Source organism: Mus caroli, chromosome 1 (assembly GCF_900094665.2).
Source record: "Mus caroli chromosome 1, CAROLI_EIJ_v1.1, whole genome shotgun sequence".
In the NCBI taxonomy this organism is placed as follows: domain Eukaryota; kingdom Metazoa; phylum Chordata; class Mammalia; order Rodentia; family Muridae; genus Mus; species Mus caroli.
In genome coordinates, this window is record NC_034570.1 from 169,626,077 (window position 1) to 169,646,001 (window position 19,925).

The 19,925-nt window shown below is 38.0% G+C and overlaps 1 protein-coding gene across 2 annotated transcripts in view; it reads right to left on the bottom strand.

Moving 5' to 3' along the window:
- Positions 1 to 19,925, bottom strand: part of Ahctf1 (AT-hook containing transcription factor 1) — a 59,249-nt gene that overhangs the window by 19,173 nt on the left and 20,151 nt on the right. For both annotated transcript variants that reach the window (XM_021175618.1, XM_021175460.2), the window contains exons 14-27: positions 19,006 to 19,095; positions 17,855 to 17,995; positions 17,065 to 17,169; positions 15,829 to 15,922; positions 13,903 to 14,026; positions 13,706 to 13,762; positions 12,206 to 12,352; positions 11,504 to 11,691; positions 6,959 to 7,103; positions 6,750 to 6,881; positions 5,494 to 5,644; positions 5,174 to 5,324; positions 4,480 to 4,587; positions 1,896 to 2,088 (exon numbers count right to left, since the gene is read on the bottom strand). In XM_021175618.1, the coding sequence (XP_021031277.1) occupies positions 1,896 to 2,088; positions 4,480 to 4,587; positions 5,174 to 5,324; positions 5,494 to 5,644; positions 6,750 to 6,881; positions 6,959 to 7,103; positions 11,504 to 11,691; positions 12,206 to 12,352; positions 13,706 to 13,762; positions 13,903 to 14,026; positions 15,829 to 15,922; positions 17,065 to 17,169; positions 17,855 to 17,995; positions 19,006 to 19,095 (1,826 nt within the window). The remainder of the gene's footprint in view (positions 1 to 1,895; positions 2,089 to 4,479; positions 4,588 to 5,173; positions 5,325 to 5,493; positions 5,645 to 6,749; positions 6,882 to 6,958; positions 7,104 to 11,503; positions 11,692 to 12,205; positions 12,353 to 13,705; positions 13,763 to 13,902; positions 14,027 to 15,828; positions 15,923 to 17,064; positions 17,170 to 17,854; positions 17,996 to 19,005; positions 19,096 to 19,925) is intronic.

The following is a 19,925-nucleotide window of genomic DNA, read 5'->3' on the forward strand; positions in this document are numbered from 1 at the left end:
GGATTTCTGAGTTCGAGGCCAGCCTGGTCTACAGAGTGAGTTCCAGGACAGCCAGGGCTACACAGAGAAACCCTGTCTCGAAAACCAAAAAAAAAAAAAAAGAAAAGAGAGAGAGAAAGAGAGAAAAGAAAAGAGTAGAGTTTTGGGCTGGAGAGATGCTCAGTGATTAAGAGCACCAACAGCTTTTCCTGAGGTCCTGAGTTCAATTCCCAGCAACCACATGGTGGCTCACAACCATCTGTAATGAGATCTGAAGCCCTCTTCCGGTGTGTCTGAAGACAGCAATGGTGTACTTAAGATATAATAATAAATCTTCAGGCCAGAGTCAGTGGGGCCAACTGCTCAGAGCAAGCAGAAGTCCTGAACTCACATTCCCAGCAACCACATGATGACGTACAACCATCAGTACAGCTACAGTGTACTCATATTCATAAAAATAAATAAATCTTTAAAAAAAGAAAAGGAAAGAAAACCTTCTCTTAAAAAGCCACACGCCTTTGATCCCAGCACTCAAGATGCAGAGGCAGGCAGATCTCTGAGTTTAAAGTCAGCCTAGTCCACAAAGTAAGTTCCAGGATAGCCCGGGCTTCACAGAAAAACCCCGCCTCAAAAAGAGATAAAGAGATAAATAAATAAATAAACCTTTAATTTCCTCTGATTGTAGTCACAGAGAATATAAAAATGTGATTTTAGGGGAAAGAGAATTAAAAGGGACAGAAATATGTTGTAAGTCAGGAATAGGGGACAGTATAAGTTAGGACCTAACAAATACATCGAGCTCTTTTAAACTATTTTCATAACAGCATTTAGTGAAATATCCCTTATTCAATTTGAAAAATAAGAATTCCTTAGTTTACAATAAGAGACGGAACCTCTTCTCCTCAAACCAATAAACACAATAAATAATGGGGAAAAAAACCAAAAACAATCCCCCCCGCCCCCCCGACTTAGTCCATATTACTACACAAGAAACTTAGAGGAGCTGGGCATAGTAGTGGTTCAAACCCAGGAGGCTAAGACAAGAGGGTTACAAATTCTAGGCCACTCTGAGCTGCATCTAAGTTCTAGTCCAGCCTGGGTGACTGGTGAGATCCTGTCCAAAAAAACCAAACCAAACCAAACCAAACCAACCAACCAACCAACGAAAAACCATATGCAGAATCACACTAACACCAGAGCCTAAGACACCATATGCAAAAATACTTGGAAAATGAAAAATGTATATGCTAACTGCTACCAGTCACTACCAGTTTGGGTTTGTTTTCTTCTTAAGTCATTTATCAAGGACAGTAGAAGAAAAGCCTTTTAAAAGATCACCTGACAACACTAGCTCAAAATGAAACAAGTGAGAAAATAAGCCTAAAAACAAAGTATTTGCAAGATAAAACACCAACATAGTATTTGGGAAAACAACAACAACATGATGATGGTCAACAATAATATAGATATAAATAATTCAAAAACACAAAAGCATTTTAAAAAAGACAATTTATGACAATCATATACAGACTTGCATTATTTTTTAAACATCATTAATATTAAGCAGAAAAAGTATAAACTTAATCAACTGTCTAAGAAGAAAGTAAAAATACAGTACTTTAAAAATATAACCAGAGTTGGGTAGCAGTGGCGGCTCATACCTTCAATACCAGCACAGGAGGCAGAGGCAGGCAGATCTCTGTGTTCCAGCACAGAGAGTGCCACAAAGAGAAAATGTATTGAAAAAATTGAAAATGAAACAAAACAAAATAAATCAAAGAAAGAGAAAAAACATAACCGTAAGAATGAAGATGAATACATTTGAATATCCAGAGTTATGCTGTAACTAGATTAATTTCTATGTGCTGCTTGACAACAGTGCCGACTCCCTAGGATACTAGGCAGGTAATACTAACCTTAACTATGAGAGGAGTCTCAAGTAAAAGTAACTCTGAAGGCCTGGAGGTGTTCTGATGTGGCCTTCTAAACTGTGAACTTAATGGTAACGAACTGGACAGCAGACACAAAGGAGATCTTGTGGGACTTTGTTGAGTAAACTCCAAACACTGAGAAGGCTGGGGGACAGGATGGACAACCAAATCCAGTAATCTGTAATTAAATACAAATAGATATCTGTGTGCTCACTATTAAACATCATAATATGTAAACCTAATTTTAGGTAAGTATATTAATGTAATAAAACTGTCAGCATTAGTTTAAAAAGTCTGACATTCTTTCAAAAGCAAAAAAGAATTAGGAACTGTAGATAACAATTTAAAAACAAAGAGCTCCAGTTGCCCACCTTCACTTTACCTATGATTTAAATTTCAAGGTCATTTTCAAGTTACAGTATCTGGTGGCCCACTTGTACAGGTTGTTCTCGCTGTGTTTAAGTGTGTGTGTGCGCGCGCACACACACACAGAGGATGACCCTGAACTCCCGATCCTGTTGGCCTTGCTTCCCAAGTAGTAGAATTATAGGCACATGCCATCACCCTCAACTTATGGTTTTAATTTTTAGTGATAAAACCAGCATGCTTGCTAGGGTAGTGGTGGTGGTGCACACCTTTATCTCAGCAGTAAGGAAGTAGAGGTAGGCAGAGCTGAGGCCAGTATGCTCTATAGAGCTAGTTTTAGAATAGCCATGACTACACAGAGAAACCCTGTCTCAAAAAACAAAAACAAATCAACAACAAAAGAACAGCATCATTTAGTTCCTCCAGAATGTGAGGGAAACCTCTGTTGAAATTGCTTAGAAAAGTAGCCAGCTTTGCTGCTCCAGAAATAAGAAACCCTATCCGAATCAACTGTTACTCAGGGAGAAAATATTTGCAGAAACCATTTTTTTCGAGGTAGGATTTCTCTGTGTAGCCCTGGTTGTCCTGGAACTCACTCTGTAGACCAGGCTGGCCTCAAATTCAGAAATCCACCTGCCTCTGCCTCCCAAGTGCTGGGATTAAAGGCCTGTGCCACCACCGCCTGGCAAAATTATTCTTTTAAAAAAGAATCAAGAGGGCTGGTGAGATGGCTCAGTGGGTAAGAGCACCCGACTGCTCTTCCAAAGGTCCAGAGTTCAAATCCCAGCAACCACATGGTGGCTCACAACCATCCGTAATGAGATCTGACTCCCTCTTCTGGAGTGTCTGAAGACAGCTACAGTGTACTTACATATAATAAATAAGTAAGCCTATTAAAAAACAAACAAACAAACAAACAAACAAAAAAAGAATCAAGATAAGAAATGTTATATAAAGCAAATGCTAAGCATCTCGCTAGGTATTGGGATTTCCTCAACTTTTTGGTGTGATCCAAATAATGGACTTTTTAGTTATATACATAAACAAAACAAACAGAAGCGATTATGTAAGCCTGTGGAAGTGCCATGGCTGACTGACTGGTCCCACTTCTTCAAAATCAGTATGGAAGACAGAACTGGGGAGTGCACCCATCTTCTGAGAAGGCACATAACCACAGTTAATAGGATCTGTCCTCTTTCGCTTTCATTACACTGCAGACCAGAAACCCCTAGAAGCTGTCTCCAGAGTTCTCACTGCCTCCCTTTCAACACTTTGCTGCTAAGGTAGAGGGGACAGAGGCAGTGGCTTGCTGGAAACTACAGCTAATGGAAAAGACAAAACATGAGTCACACTCACGCTCATCAACTTCCTATCATCTCATATTAGAAACCATCTAACTAAATTCAGTCCAAACTTTCAGAATATGCCCAATTATGAAAGGTCCAAACATCTCTGATTCCAACTTTTTTTTAAAATACCAAGTACCTTACTGTTAGTGTAAAAACTCAATTTTAATATTAATTAATTAATAAGTATAATTTTGACAAAACAGCTAAAATTTATAGTGAGTAGGCATTACTGTTCAGAATAAACAATGTTCTCTGTTAGTAATAAGTATGAGTACAGTTCAGGTACCCAGTGTTCTTAAATATATACTAAATCACAATTTCATTGAGTTTGTTTTGTCTTTTGAGACAAGGTTTCTCTGCTAACAAGCCTTGGCTGTCTGGAATCTGTAGAACAGCTTGGCCTTGAACTCAAGACATTTGCCTGCTTCTGCTTCCCAAGTGCTGAGATTATAGGCGTATGTGACATCCAACCTCACAATTTCATATTTTAAGAGGACATTAAGAGTTAATTTATTGGGAAAGATCAACTATTACTGCACCTAAGCAACACAAGACACTTCAGTGGGCCCAGAAGACATCATCACCGAGTCAACCAAGATTTCAACATTCTTTTAGTGGTCAACAAAACAAAGTTTGACAGCTTGTTTTTCTCAGAGTTTTAATATGGCTTGCTTATTTTCATTAAGCCACATGAACTAAGTAAACAGAAATAAGTGTAATTTGATTTATAATTTCATAAAATGATTATACTCCCAAGTTAGAACAGAAAGTATTCAAATGAATGCTTAATAATTTAAAATATTACCTGTTTAAGACAAGTACAGTTTTTTCAAAATTGTTCAAGACAGTCTCACCTAGAAATTCTCTGGGATGTATTTGAAATTGGAGTTCCAACAAACGCCTCAGGAAGCTCTGGGTGTGGGAAAGAGTGTACTACAGGAGATGGCTGTTCTGCTTTAGGACTACAAAGAAAAAATACTCAGTTTTAAATTGTGTGTCACATGGTTATCTATGAGATTAGACAGAGAGCAAAGGACTTCTCCTCCTCACTTTGTGTATCTCTCTGCACTGTTGCCAGATAGCAATAAACAGTCATCTGAAAATCTTATGTGGGGCCAGAAAGAAGGCTGAGCAGGTAGACCTCCACGGGAGAGAGCTGCCTGGGAAAGCCTCTGATCCCATCATACCACACCACAGATAAAAAGAGTTTAAAATGTAAACCATTTCTTTAACAAAGTAGCTAACTTAAATGAAGTTTTCATTTTTTTATATTTGGTAATAAACTTGCTAACAATGACGGTTCACCCAGGAACACTGCTGCAGCTCAGGAAAGAGTATGTGTAGAAGGACTTTAGTTCGTATTTTAAAAAACAAACAAACACTTGTTGCCTCCGTTTGATCCCTGGGACCCATATGGTGGAAGGAGAAAGCCAACTCATCTAAACAGTTCTCTGACCTCCACATGCACCCTGACACCCATGCCCTCCACTACACAAAGTAAGTAAATATAAAAAAAGTAAAAAAAAGTAAAGTTAATGAAAAGAATACCTGTTAAAAAGTGAGATGCCATTTCTAGGTTCATGACTTGCCCACACCTCTCCAATTTTAGATAAAACATTGCTGATGAACGTAGATCGTGTTAACACTGTTCCAGTTATAGCTTTCTTTGGAAATGCTGATAATGGTTTGGGTCTAGAAACTTAAAAAATAAAAATACAGGACTCAGTTGTACCTCTCACATGACTTTATTAATAGAAAGGTAATTAAGTGCACAAAGCAAGGAAATGATGGCGAGGAGTTCAGGAAGGGAAGGAACCACTCAGTCTCCTCCCGAGCCCGAGTACAAGCATTCTACAATGAGATCTTACCTTCGTGAAAAACTGAGGATGTCGACAGGTGGTAAGGCTTAGCTCGCTCAACAGCTAACTTTCTCTGGACTCTAGGTAGGATTTTCCCATACTGGTCTAATATAGAATTTCGAGTCACCGATCTCTCCCGCAATCGAGGGTCACGATCACTCTATTAAATACATTATAAAGTTTTAATTTTCCTAATTTTCGGTGTTGCTATAGATTTATTCCTGAAATTTTAATTATGAACGTCATCTAGTATCTTCCTTTATCTACATTTTTCCAGCTCAGATTTCATATACCTCCTTAACTGTATACACATTTATACATCCCAAACACCCACCAATCTCTGATGCTTCACAACTCGGACAACGTAACACACACTTTGCTCCTTCAAAGCTGGGTAAGCTTTGAGTGAACATGTGTTGCTGACATGGCCATGGACGTGTCAAGACAAAAAGCCTCATGTACACAGGAAAATGAGTGACACCCCTGACACACACATTAGTTGTAGTGGCAAAGGTTTCTTTTGGTCCATTTGTGGATGTTAATACTATGTATAGAAAATGTAGCTTTCTTCCTTTGGATACTTGACCTGAAGATTGCTCTACCAAAATTAAATAAATCTGCCTTCCTTGATCCAGCTATATATTTTAAGCCCTACCTCCTTATTTATCTGTATATAGTAATCTAGCTTCCTTGTTCAGCTATATGCAGTAGCCCTGCCCTCCCTCCTGTTTCAACTGTATAGAATAAACACACTGAGCTTCCAGGGTGCTGTGGAATCTACATAAGAGTCCAGTCCAGCAGATCCCAGCTTTTCTATCATTCTTATTTCCTTCATTCTCCCAATGTTTCAGTCAGGTCCATCCCTGGATGTGGATATGCTGGATATTGCAACCAGACAGACAAGCTCTCAAGAATCATTTTACAGACCAGGAAAGCAAGGCTCAAAAGGTATCCTATATGTACAGAGCAAGCTAAAAGCAGTCTAATTTCTGAAGGTCTGCTCTTTATGCTGTACAACTCTTCCTCTCTAGTTGTCTTCCTTTCATTTTCTCGGTGACGGAACCTATCTGATATAATGGTACATGCAGAGAACATAAGCAGTAACTCTCAGCTCTCAGTAATAACCGCACCAATGCAGATCCTTCAAGCTCAGCACAATGTAAAGTGAGACGGTTGTGAGACTCTAACTTCTTGTAAAATAAGTAAAAAAGGTTTTAGTTTCCCGTATTATTTTGCTTCATACAATGAGACAACATTAATCATACCATGAGATTATTCTTCAGAGTCTGGTTTAGTTTCAAGGCAGAAATGTAATTGGCACGCTGTAAATGGTGAACTAGAAGGAATTCATGATTCTCAACAGTGGTACTGGACTGTAAAAATTTCACTAAGCATTCCTAGAAGAACAAAGCAGATTTGTAAACTATCAATTGACCCTACATTTCTTTTGAAGTCCATACTGATCAGTGATTACCTGCTCAGTGTTTGTAAATGGCAGCTTCAGTAAATCCTCCATTAAGCCCATCTCCTGACAAACTTCATAAGCGTGCTTTAATAATTCCTCTATATTTACTCTGTTTGAGTTCTGTCGCAGTAAGTTCCAGGCCTCAACCATGCATCTGAAATCAGTACCAAAGTTTCAAAAAGTTATGGAACATGTGGGAAAGTCACCTACTTACAGAATCAAAAGATAATTACACATGCAACTAAAAATTAACTTGAAAGTTTGATTTAATACTGATATATAATGAGCCTTACTAATGTCAAAAAGACATCTGGGCACCCCACCACTACCCCCAACCCCGCCCAAGACAGGATCTCACTCTATAGCTTTTGCTGTTCTGGAATTCACTCTAGCTGTTCTGGAATCTACTATGTAGACAAGGCTGTCCTTGAACTTAAGAGATCTGTCTGCCTCTGCATTCTCAGTGCTGGGATTAAAGGCCTGTACCATTGTGTCTGGCTGTATCTGGGAACCTCAATTTTAAGTAGCTTTCTAATATTTAAGTGTTATATAGCAGAAAAACAAAGTAGAAGCTAACATGCAGAAAGAACTGCAAGTTTGTGTGGTTTGACATGGAAAAGTCAGGATATCATGGTAGTTACACTTAGCATGAACAGAACACTGGACCAAAACTGGAGACCCGTGTGTATAAACTGACAATGTATGTGGGGAGGTAAGAAGCATGGCTTGGAAGTAGGTGACTGGCTGATCTAAACCAAGATCTAAGTGGAAAACGTGGATAACATTTGAAGACATCAAGTGGAAGCTCTGAACTGGTTTCTGTGAGAAGTAACACTTACTGAAGAGTGTCTACCATCAGTCTGGGAATCTGTGCATTTTGGCAGTTATAGTCTGTCTGTGGCAATTTGATTAAGAATGTCTCCCAGAGACTCATGGATTACCACGTGCTCACCAGTTGGTGGTACTCTTAGGTGAGGTCTCAAAGGTGAGGCCTTGTCAGATGAAGTGAGTGATAATGAGAAGCTTTGAGCTGCCCATTCTCAGTGCTCACTCTATTTCATGCTTATTGTAAAAAATAAGGGAATTCAGCCAGGCGTGGTGGCGCACGCCTTTAATCCCAGCACTTGGGAGGCAGAGGCAGGCGGATTTCTGAGTTCGAGGCCAGCCTGATCTACAGAGTGAGTTCCAGGACAGCCAGGGCTACACAGAGAAACCCTGTCTCGAAAAACAAAAATAAATAAATAAATAAATAAATAAATAAATAAATAAAGGAATTCTTAGCATTTATTCCTTCTATAAGTTGCCATAGTCATGGTGCTTTACCACAGCAAGAGAAATTAATACAGAGTTCAACTTGATCCCACTGACAGACTTGTTTTAGAGGTTTACTCTTGCTTAATTATGAAAACTAAAATTATCTGTAGGTCAGAAAGCAACAATACAACTGCAAGGAATATAATCTACATAAACACCAGCAGAGCAATTGTGGGCTGGAGGTGTGTGTCGGTAGAGTGCTCATCTATCCAGTATGCACCAGTCTTGGGTTTGACCATATGAACCAGGCATGGTGTCACATGCCAGCCATTTCAGCATCTTAGAGGGAGAATCTCAAAACAAGTATGAGAAAAAGCTTGGGCTACACAGTAAGTTATAAATAAGATAGCCTGGATACTAGAGTCCTTTACCTGAACCTTAGCCTTCCTTCCTAGAGAGAGGAAGACTGGAAAGGTACATAGGGTGTAAATAACAGAAGGTTGGCACAATGACAATGACTATTCATGATAGTGGTTACTATATAAGAATACAAGGCTGGCCTGGGAGTATATTCAAAGACAATGCTTGCCTACCAATGTAGGGTCCTGGATTTGATCACAATATTGTAAAAGATGAAATAAATAACAATATACCAAAGTCACTAAAACGTTAAAACTCTTGCTTACCTAATATGTAAAACATAAGTTGGCAGTATTAAAAAGAACATACAGTCAATCCCAGAGCAGGCAGCTGTGACGGCCTGCTATGTGCTCAGCCCGGGCAGTGGCAATGTTAGGAAGTGGGACCCAGTTGGAGTACATGTGTCACTGTGGGTGCAGGCTTGAAGACCCTCATCCTAGCTGCCTAGAAGTCAGTATCCTGCTAGCAGCCTTCAGATGAAGATGTAGAACTCTCAGCTCCTCCTGCGCCATGCCTGCCTGGATGTTGTCATGTTTTTGCCTTGATGATAATGGACTGAACCTCTGAACCTGTAAGCCAGCCCCAATTAAATATTGTCCGTATAAGAGTTGCCTTGGCCATGGTGTCTGTTCACAGCAGTAAAACCCTAACTAAGACAGCAGCAATTCAGCCTAAATTTTCTCTGTAATTTTTTTTTAACTTATTTTTATGTGTGTGTGCATGTATGAGTTATGTGCACCATGTACATGAAGAAGCCAGTGGAGGCAAGAAGAGGGCACTGGATTCTCTATCATGTTAGAAGTGGTCATGAGCTGTTGTGGCTATTGAGAACTGAACCCAGGTCCTCAGCATCCCTTCCTAGTAACTTATCAAATAGGACAGGAAAAGGTCACTGAGAGCACAAAAAGAATAAAACCACATAACAAAACAGCCCGTTGTCTGGGACAATACTGACAGTTTACCTATTAATATAAAAAACACTGCCTATTTACCGAAGGTGAGTTACCAGTTATCATGTGGAGTATTCTACATAACTGCAACAAAAGTAACAACATATCAAGAACTTAAACTCTCTACTGTAAATTAAGACTTTTAAAGAACAGGGGGGAAAATCTCAATGGCAAGCTTAGGTAATGCAGAACATGTTGATTTACACTTTTATATTCATGAAGGAAGAAGTTAGAAGTCGTTCAACTTGAGCTACAGAGTATGGGAGAATCAATTTACTGAGTGTAGAAAGAGGAAAAGAAAGGAAATAATAGCTAATAGCTGCACATAAGGGCTTTTCATTTCTCTTGTATTTGTAAGAAAAAAAATTAATCAGGCAACCACAATACTAACAGTTTCCTAACTATTGTGTACCCACCACAAAACTGGGCAAACTACACATCTTAGATAAAGAAGGGGTCAGAGTCAGGAATCAAGCTACAAGGTTTAATGAATGATACAATGGCTATCAATCACTACCACCATCTGCTAATAAATTACAACTTTCTCAACAGCTATAACGGCATCTGTGCACTTAACAATCACAATATTGCAAGGTGGGCACTAAACTCATGAAATACTTCGAGAGGACAAACTACAGTTTAGAAAGTAATTAGCTTAACTTCTCAAATGCTGTAATGACAAATATGCAAGAGAAGGTGGTACTGTTTATAAAGTTAAAATCTATCCTCGTCCAAAGATTATCCTCTTAAGAACTAAGTCCTGGTAGATGGCTGCTGAACCACATCTCCCTATTGCTCTGTGAACATGTGTGTATATGACACGTGTCTGCGTGATGTGGAGGTCCCGACTCTGGAGTCACCTTCCTGCCTCTGTGTGTTTAGGTTCATTAGGCGTGCATGGCAGGCACTTTTGCTGGCTTGAGCTACCTGGTTGGTCCCAGTACTATTTTTAAGGATTTAGCATAATTACTAAGCAGTATCATTAAGTAGTTAAAAAGCCACAGGATTACCCCACTTACATAGCATAGTCACAGAGAAGAGGTTATTTTTTCTATGTTTGAAATACTGAAACATTTTCAACTATCAGCGATTTCTAATTATGATTATCCGATCACCAATCCTTGAGTGCTAGAAAGATTGCTATGTGGCCTAACCTTTTACATTAAGTTCAGATTCCCCAAATATAACTATTATGGTTCAAGGACACAGAGAATAAACACTTGGATTAGAGATGCAGGGATATGGGGAAAATTAAGTAATTATGTGCTTACTACAGGACTTGTCTTGAACTTTAAAAAAGCAATCATCTTCACTGGTGTAATTTCTCCAACTTCTAACAACATCGAGTTACTCTTTATTCTGCACTTGCATAGCCAGTGATCCATGATGGTGGTGATGGCTTGCTGGAAATGAATTCCAGCATGGCCAGTCTATGGAATATTCAGTATATAGCAATAGAGGAAGGCACTTGATGCTTACAACATATAAAGCACACATACACAAATATACAAATATACAAATAAAAACAAAAGGTCTCTAGGGAAAAACAGTATTTGCTCAAATCTGGTTTAAGCATTAAGATATGAAACTTGCTCTTAAGTCCATACCTGACCTAATCTGTCCATGCAAGAGACAAGCCATGTTGTTAATAAGCAGCAGATAGTAAGTAGTCATGTCTCAGCCAAGCACACACTGTTGACTTGGTGAAAGGCATCATGTATTTGTCTTATAAGATAATGCGACCAATGTAAAATTATGCATTTTGTTTTCTTGAGACAGGGTCTCATATATCCAGGGTTGGCTGTAATTTTCCATAAGTTTATAGGTAGATGTCATGTCACCTGATTTCATATATTTTTTTTACTATCTATTCCATCAATTCCACTTTTTAATGTATGGCCAAGAGCTTCTATTTTTAAGATGTACTTACCTATTAAAAAGTAGAACAGTGAGGTGAAGGATAACTTCATTGCTACTGGACACTGTTGGCTTCATTGTCTGAAGATACCGGAGAGCCTGTTTGTGCTCTCCCTGACTCATAAAGGCTTCAATTATCTTTGAATGTTGCCACGATGCAGGCTTTGCAGTAACTGGGTGAAACAGAAGGTCTAAGCCATTCTGCAAAACAATTAAGTGTTAACTATAAATACAGTCTTTAGTATTTAGACAAGGTTGTGGTTCTTAAAAGGCAAATAGTCTTAAGAAATCACTAAAGTCAAAATTAGGTAAGTGTAAATATAAAAGTATCTAATCTATGGTAGAGGTCAAAGACCCAAGGTTTATCAGAAATATCATCTTTGAGGCCTCCTTATATAGAATACTTCTTACACCAATTTCATACCCATTAACTAATTTTGTCTTCTTTGGCTCACACCAGAACCCAAGCAAATCTTTTAGCACAACAGTCAGTGCTGCACCATTCCCAAATATCCACCTATATGACCCATTCTTTAAACAGCAAGTAACCTGAGTTTATGAACTTGTGCTCTTGCTGTTTAGGTGAGAACACCAGTTAAAGTGAGTTTTTTATTACTTCTAGAAAAAAGACAGCATCCTATGTCAAAATTAACATAGTTATACATGTTCTAGTATAATAACCTACAAAAGCTTATATTCCAAGTGAGTTACTTACCTCATAGTCATTATGATCTAGCAGCCAAAATCCTTGAACTAGCTTAACTTGGCCCCAAGAAATAGCAAAGGCAGTTGGGAAAGATTCAATGGGGGTATCCGTTTTATTTGGAAAGGAATACATAATATCAAGCAGCAAATAAATGGTCTTTAAAAAAAGCATTAAGGACAATAAACAAAAGACAAACCATGTATATAGTTAGAGTAGGGAGCAGGATGTAGAATGAAGAGGTTTAAGAAACTTACACTTACAAGGCCATTGATAGGATGGCAGGTATGGATATAGTTTACTAAACACGGGAAAAGGAGTCCCATGCCAACCTTATTTATCCTCTGTATTTTACTGCTACAACAAAAAAAGACTGAATAAAAATACATCTTGTTTATTAAAACAAATAGCAAATTCAAGTAACTTGTTGAGTAAATTTTTAAAAAGTTATAAATCAAACTCTATTGGGCAAAGCTGGCAGCTTAAGCAAATATAACAAGTATCTTATATACATTATGACAAATAATATATTAGATTAAAAGGACTTTAGCACAAACATTGCCACAGTATAGGGATCAAGATATGAAACTTGCTCTTTTCTGAAGTCCATAACTAACCTAAACTGTTTCTGCAGGAGACGATCTTTTCAATTTGATAAAAGCCACAGGATTCAAATAATGCCTAATGTTGTGTTAAGCTAACTTTATAAAAACTCCGTGTGTGGGTATGCTGAATGAATGTGTGCATCCATGTTCTTATGGCACACTCACATGCATACAGACATCAGAAGTTAGATAATGTGATAATAACTCACCAAATAGTGCTCACTCCCTGATTTCCCCCGCCCCCAGCCCCGGAAAGTCTCTCTCTCACTTCACCTGGATCTCACCACTTGACTCCACTGCCTGGCCTGCAAGGCAATAGAATCCAGGTCTCTGATGGCTCTGCTTCCGTAGCGCTGGGACAGCAAGCACACAACAGTCTTAGCTTTTCCGTGGGGGCTGGGAATCTGAACTCAGGTCCTTGTGCTTCTATAACAAGCACTTTACCTACTTAGCTGTCTCTCCAGTTCCGTGTGTAAACTTTTAATGCTCTTTACTTCAGCACTTAACTAACTCCACTGAGAATGGCAGCTTTGCTCCCACCAGTATTCTGAGTAACTTCCACTTTTTCCTTCCAGCGCTGGAGATCAAACCTGCGACCTGGGCCGCCACTCACGCACTGACTCCTCTCACACCAACTGCCAGTCTCAGAGCAGCTGGTTTTATACACATTTGATAATCTGATAAAAGGTAAGGTTACCCCAAGAATAAATAGCCTAAAAATAGTAATTTTTATATACTTTTACATTCATTTTCAACCATCTGAGCATGACCACTAACTCTGAGTTAAGAATACACACTTAAGTAGGGGAAAAACCAAAAGCATTTCATGAGATTGGGGTTAGATATTTGAGTCCTATTGCTAGAATTTTGGTAATGTACAAATACTTAGTAAAAGTTTAAAGGATACAATAGCATGTTTGCTTGCTTCAGTAATGTTGTCTAATAAATATATATCAAGTAATGCCTATAAAAGGAGAACATAAAACCGTCAGTGCATCTTCTAGTCTTTTCTTCATGTTCCATGTTCCCTAGCCTATGTCCAGTATGAACCTTCAGCTCTTCCCCTCCATTCACTATCAATGGCTCCGTGTCACTGTGACCTACGTGGATGCTAGCAGGAGGGTATCTTCCTGTGCCACCTTCATCCCGCTTCCACAACTTCTCAACTTCATCTCCTAGTTGAGAGACTAATCCATCAATCATCAAGCAGTCGTGGTTCCACTTCCCTCTGCAACATGGGAAACATTAAGGACAATCTGCATCAATGTTAACTGTTGATATCAAAACAGTAAGCACCAAATGCTTAAAAACTATAAACTTATCAAAAGACAGGTGAAGAACGGGCTTCATTTAGTATCACGGGACTGTAGAGATCAAAGGAGCATTGGTTAGAAAAAATCCCCAAGTTGCCTTAAGTTCAGTCACTACCACACCAGCCAGTGAAGAACTGTACCAAACCAGCAAAATGGCTGACTGCTCTATTTTCCACCATTCTGAATGAATTATTAGCAGCCCCAGGTAGCAAAAATGTTTCTGTTCCAGCTCAGAGCTAAATCCTGGTTTTTGTTCATTCAGCAATGTGCTTCTGGACACTTACACTGTGACACACTGGTTTCACCCCTGCCTATTTCCTTCCCACTGTTATGAACAGCAGGAAGTTTCTATTTATTGAAACAGTCCTAAGAATTAGACCGACATATACTAAGTGCCCTATGCATGACTTTATATTCATATTGTAGCTTACAACATCAGAAAATGTAAAAAATCCTCCAAAGGACACACACAGAATTAACAGCTACCAACATTTAGAATATGCATGACTAGAACCAAGAAGAATCTTAGCACATTGAAGACTGAGGTAGGAGAATCAAGGTTAAGGTGATGGTCAGCTACAGTTAATTCAACACCCTGAGCAACTTACTGTTTCAAGATATAATAAAATAGAAAATATTAAAACCAAAACCCCCATCAACTTCCCAAGTTCACGTTCATTATCCTAGAATAGTTACACTAAGGCATCGTGAACTCCAAAATTCAGTGTATTAGCATTACAGCACATTCCCAGGAGAATCTGACATAAGACACCCGAGTCAGTGTTTGTGAACCATACCCTAAATGTTACTTGGTCTTCTACAATCCCAGAGACAGATCAGATTCTAAATATTCCTTCTACCATAATTTCATTTCAAAGCAATTAATTAGGCTATTTTTAATTTATATGAGAAAAATATAAAAAAGAAAAGGAAAAACATTAAGTTTTAAAAACAGTTAAAAATAACCAATTCTGATATATTTTCAGGTTTTTGCTGAGTATTAAAATGGTAAACATTAGATTGGATGCCATTTTTACTATTTAACCCTAGCAATCAGTGAGCATGGGAGACCTTTCTGGCTTCTGAATCTTTAATTTCTTTCTTCAACATCTTAAACGTGTTACTTATACAAATCCCTCACTTTTTTGATGGAGTACTCAAGATACTGTGTTTTATGAGGCTACTGTGAAAGGCACTATTTCCTCAGTTTCTTTCTTACTCTGTCCTTTGTGTACAGGAAGGCTAGTGATTTTTGTGCATGAATTTTGTACCCTGTTACTTAAAGTATTATCAGCTACAGAAGTTTATTGGCGGAATTTTTAGGCTCACTATATATATGTTCATATCATCTGCAAGGCCCTATGCCCAGCCCAGCAGTAGATGGCTAACACAAACTAACTCAATGGTACTTTTTGACTCAGAATGCTTGGTCTGCCCATTTTCTTCTTACCCTACAGACTTCTACTTTTTTTTAGGAGACTTTTGTGCTTATCAATGTATGTCTCTTGTTTTGTTGTTCTTTGGCTCTTTAAGTTTGGCTCTTAATTTTGCCTGTTCATTTGTTTGTTGTGTGTGTCCTAAGCGGGTATTATTTTATCTTTTTAAATATTTTATATAAAAATTATTTTCAATAAAAAAAGTATAGGCATCAGGTTAATGCCAGTTATGACAATACTTGACTACATGAGAGTGAATACTGTAGTCAGGCTGCCTGTACCTGGGAGAGCGCTCACACTTCTGCCGACGACTTGTATAGTAGTTCTGAATTACAGGGTAGTTGTAGCGTAGTCTTGACAGCTGCAGAGCATCATCTGGGGGTTTTATTAACGTTGGAGAAATAGAAAAAGTTAGCAATACTGCCAAAATATCTCAAAACTTCAACTGACGTTACTGTAATTGTTTAATAAATTTTTAGTTTTCCTAAAATTTTTTTTTACTATTTTTGTTGTTGTTGCTATTGTTTTTTTGAAGCAAGGTTTCTCTAGGCAGCCCTGGCTGTCTTTGAACTTGCTCTGTAGACCAGGCCTGACTCTGCCTCCCAAGTGCTGAGATTAAAGGTGTGCACCATACCACCTGGCCTGGTCTTGCTAAAATTTAATCAACACAAGAAGTTTGTAACAAGTTTTTAACAGCCTAGAAATTACTCCTAATAATTTTATTCCTGTGGCACAAAAGAGAATTTCCAATAAATAATATTTACCATTTACTTAAGTGAGAATATAAGGAAAGGGTAAAGGGTAAATAAGACAACAGTTGCACATGCAGTAAGCAGAGCAACTGTGCTTCCCAGAAATACACGGAGCTGGGTCTTTGTTACAAACAAACTCTGTAAGACGATACTGGTAATTTCTCAAGTCTCTAATTCTCAGTATTTACATTACTAGACTAAAAGAAACACTTAATTGATGACAAGTATCAATAACCTTTAATCCTGGTACTCTAAAAGCAAAGGCAGGTGGATCTGGTATGAATTCCTGGATAGCCAGAGCTAAATAGTGATACCTTGTTTTGAAAGACAGACAGATAGACAGCCATATTAAGAGATCAACAAGCTAGGCATGTTGGGGAGTCCCAGCATCCAGGTGGTAGAGACAGGTGAAACCATGATTAATATTATCCTGATCTGTCTACGTGAGTTTCAGGTCAGACAGGGACACATGGTAAGACCCTTTCCTCAAACCAGAACAAAACAATAGAAATACTGAAGACATCAGTAAATTATAAAACCACAGTTTCATGATCTAAGTTATAGGTAGTGACATTTTTAGAAGCCATGTTTTTCTCCAATTTGCTCTCATTTTACATGTTAATCCAATGAATATAGTGTCTGTGAGGCAATGAAGATACAAAAACTAGAATGAAGACTAGTCAACATAGTGTAAAGCTCAGAAGCAAACAGTAACACTATGGAGCTAGGATGTCTGGGTAGCTATTCATACATTAACTACGTTACCTAAGCCTTCGGGTAGGAGCCCCGAGTGGCAGAACCACAGAACCATGTGTGCGTACTGACAGAGAAGCTGGGTGACCATGTGCTTGTTGCTCAAGTCCACCAGGCCTAGAAAGAAGAATTAACACGCTGAGTAACTTTCCATTTATCAACCACGAACAACAAATCAAAATAATAAGAGTATGCATATATAATTTAATTTGTATTTAGTATACATTGAACCAAAGTGAGGTTAAGCAAATCTCTAAAATGTTAAGATAACTCACCGACTAAAATAGGCATTTTATGCAAACCAAAATTAACTGCTTCATACAAAATGCTATTAAAACAGACTGAAAGTAGACTATTCAAATTAGGCCTTTATATGAAATTGTACCTTTTCCTTTGTTGAAATGGCAAAATAAGACAAGAACAAAAACCAAAAAAGCAGTCACTTCTTTCAATACATAAATACATGTTAACTTCAAATTTTAAATTCTACTGGTAGTAAATTCTAAGGCCACCAAGATGGTCCGGTGAATAAAGGTACCTTTGAAAAAACCCAGGAGACCTAAATTCAATCCCTAGGATACACACAATGTAGACAAAAAGAACCAATCAGAGTTGTCTTGTGTCATCCATACAATATGGCATGTGTGCACTTATGTTCACATATACCCTACATATACACACATAAGTTAGATTTTTTTCCTTTTGAACATTTCCTCTTTATACAATGTCTTACCAAGTAAACAAGAATTGTAAGTAAATTAAGGAAAATTTAATAAAACACTCATTTGTATAAAGTACACACCTCTCTCAGTGATACCCTGGGCCTCCATTGCAAAACAGCTTAAGACTGTACTAAGGTTGCTAAGCAGTAAATGGCACTGCTGGATGGACTGAATGGTCTGTGGGTCGATAAAACGACACGAACCGTCAAACAACGGCACACCTTCAAAGAGAAAATACAACATCAGTTTCAACACAGTAATTTACAATCAATGTGCATCTTTCTGAAGTCCCATTACTCTAAAGAATGACAGACTTTACAAATATAAGCTAGAACTTAGAATTTATAAGATAGGAACTTAGTTTTCAATATAAAACTAGAGTCAAAGTAAGATTATGGACTATTTAGGTCTGCACTCTATCTTCAGAACTACTACATGCCAAAAGATGTATATTTACTTTAATAAGTAGAACACCATAATTTCTGAGTCCCTCAAATCAGTTTCTATTTTTCTTCTTAAAATACTTTATATGCACTTGAATTATACTAAGAGGTCTTAAAAAAAAAAAAAACAAAATCAAAACCAAAATCACCTTACAACACAAGGTCTCCATTACCAGCATTTGTGGTTGCTTAAAACAGCAACAATGGCTGATCTACAGCCTGGTGTGAAGGCACATAATGTAGCTTATTAGTTAATGTATTTCTAGTAAAAGGCTTTTGTTAATAATTGTTTAATATACACTTTTAATATAAATGTTTTCTTCTAGGACCACAAGTCTTAAGACTTTACATTCCCCAAATGGTAAAACTACTACGATTGAACTAGATGTGGTAGTTCATGCCTGGAATTCAAGCACTGGAGGTTAACGGTAGTTAAAGCACCAGAAGTTCAGGGCAAGCATAGATGATAGCAATGGTTCTCAACCTTCCTAATATAGTCCCTCATGTTGTGGTGACTCACCTCCAACCATGAAACTGTTTTTGTTGCTACTTCATAATTGTAATTGTGCTGTTATGAATCGTAATATAAATATCAGATATGTGACTCCCGTGAAGAGGTCAGCTGTCCCTGGGGATTGCTCCCTACAGGTTAAGAACCACTGACCTAGTGAGCTTCACAACTGCTGAGATTACCGACACCTACCTTGTCTCAAACAAATGTTCTACCTGGGACTACAACATCAAGATTAACTATTAAAGCTTATCCTGAATCCAGACTTTATACTTACAAAGCCTATCAAACTCTTCTTTTGTGAGAACCACTTTATTCCATGTCCACTCAAGAACAAATCGTAGATTAGCAGCAGAATTTGGTTGTTCTTATTTGTATTGAAAGAAAGGAGAAAGAAAAAAAAAAGAATGATTACTAACTTCGAAATGAAAGTTACTAACTTTGTAGGAGGAGCCAGGTAGGAAGGCCAAGTTCATGAATTTAACATTAACTTCTACCAAATGGATCCTGTGCACCTCTTCACAGGAGCAGTGCCGTAGGTGCAAAACTGGAAGGAGGGTGAAGAGGGCGCAGGGAGCAGTTATGAGGAAGAGCAATATATACAAACTGGAAAGCAATCTTAAAAAAAAAAACAACAAAAACCCAAAACAGTCCAACCAACAACAAAAAAGGCCTACAGTTTTTAAATCTTGACTTAAGAAATTTTACCATATTAAGGAATATTTAAAAGACCCCAAATCATGCTAGGCATAATGGCACATGCCTTTAATCCCAGCAATTGGAAGACAGAGAGGCATTCAAATCTCTTGAGTTTAAGGCCAACTTGGTCTACAGAGAGAGTGCCAGGACAGCCAGGGCTACAGAGAAAGCCTGTCTTAAAAACAACTCAATACACAAAAATGCTGTATTCCTCTAAATCCCACTAAGCTATAAAAAACATTTCTGCAACACTGGTTAGTACTCAGTATTAACCTTTGTTTGTAATCACTACTTTTTTTTTTAATAAGTGAGTATCTTTTGTTTTGAAATATAATTGATTGATTAAGAAACAGGAAGCTTTCTTTCAAATGATCATAATGTTCTTTCAACATTACATGGGCAGAGCATGTGTACGTTCATGTAAAGAATGAATAAACATTCACACTGGTGTGAATGCATCTCCATGGACAAATGCACAAGAAGTTTGCTCAACTGCGC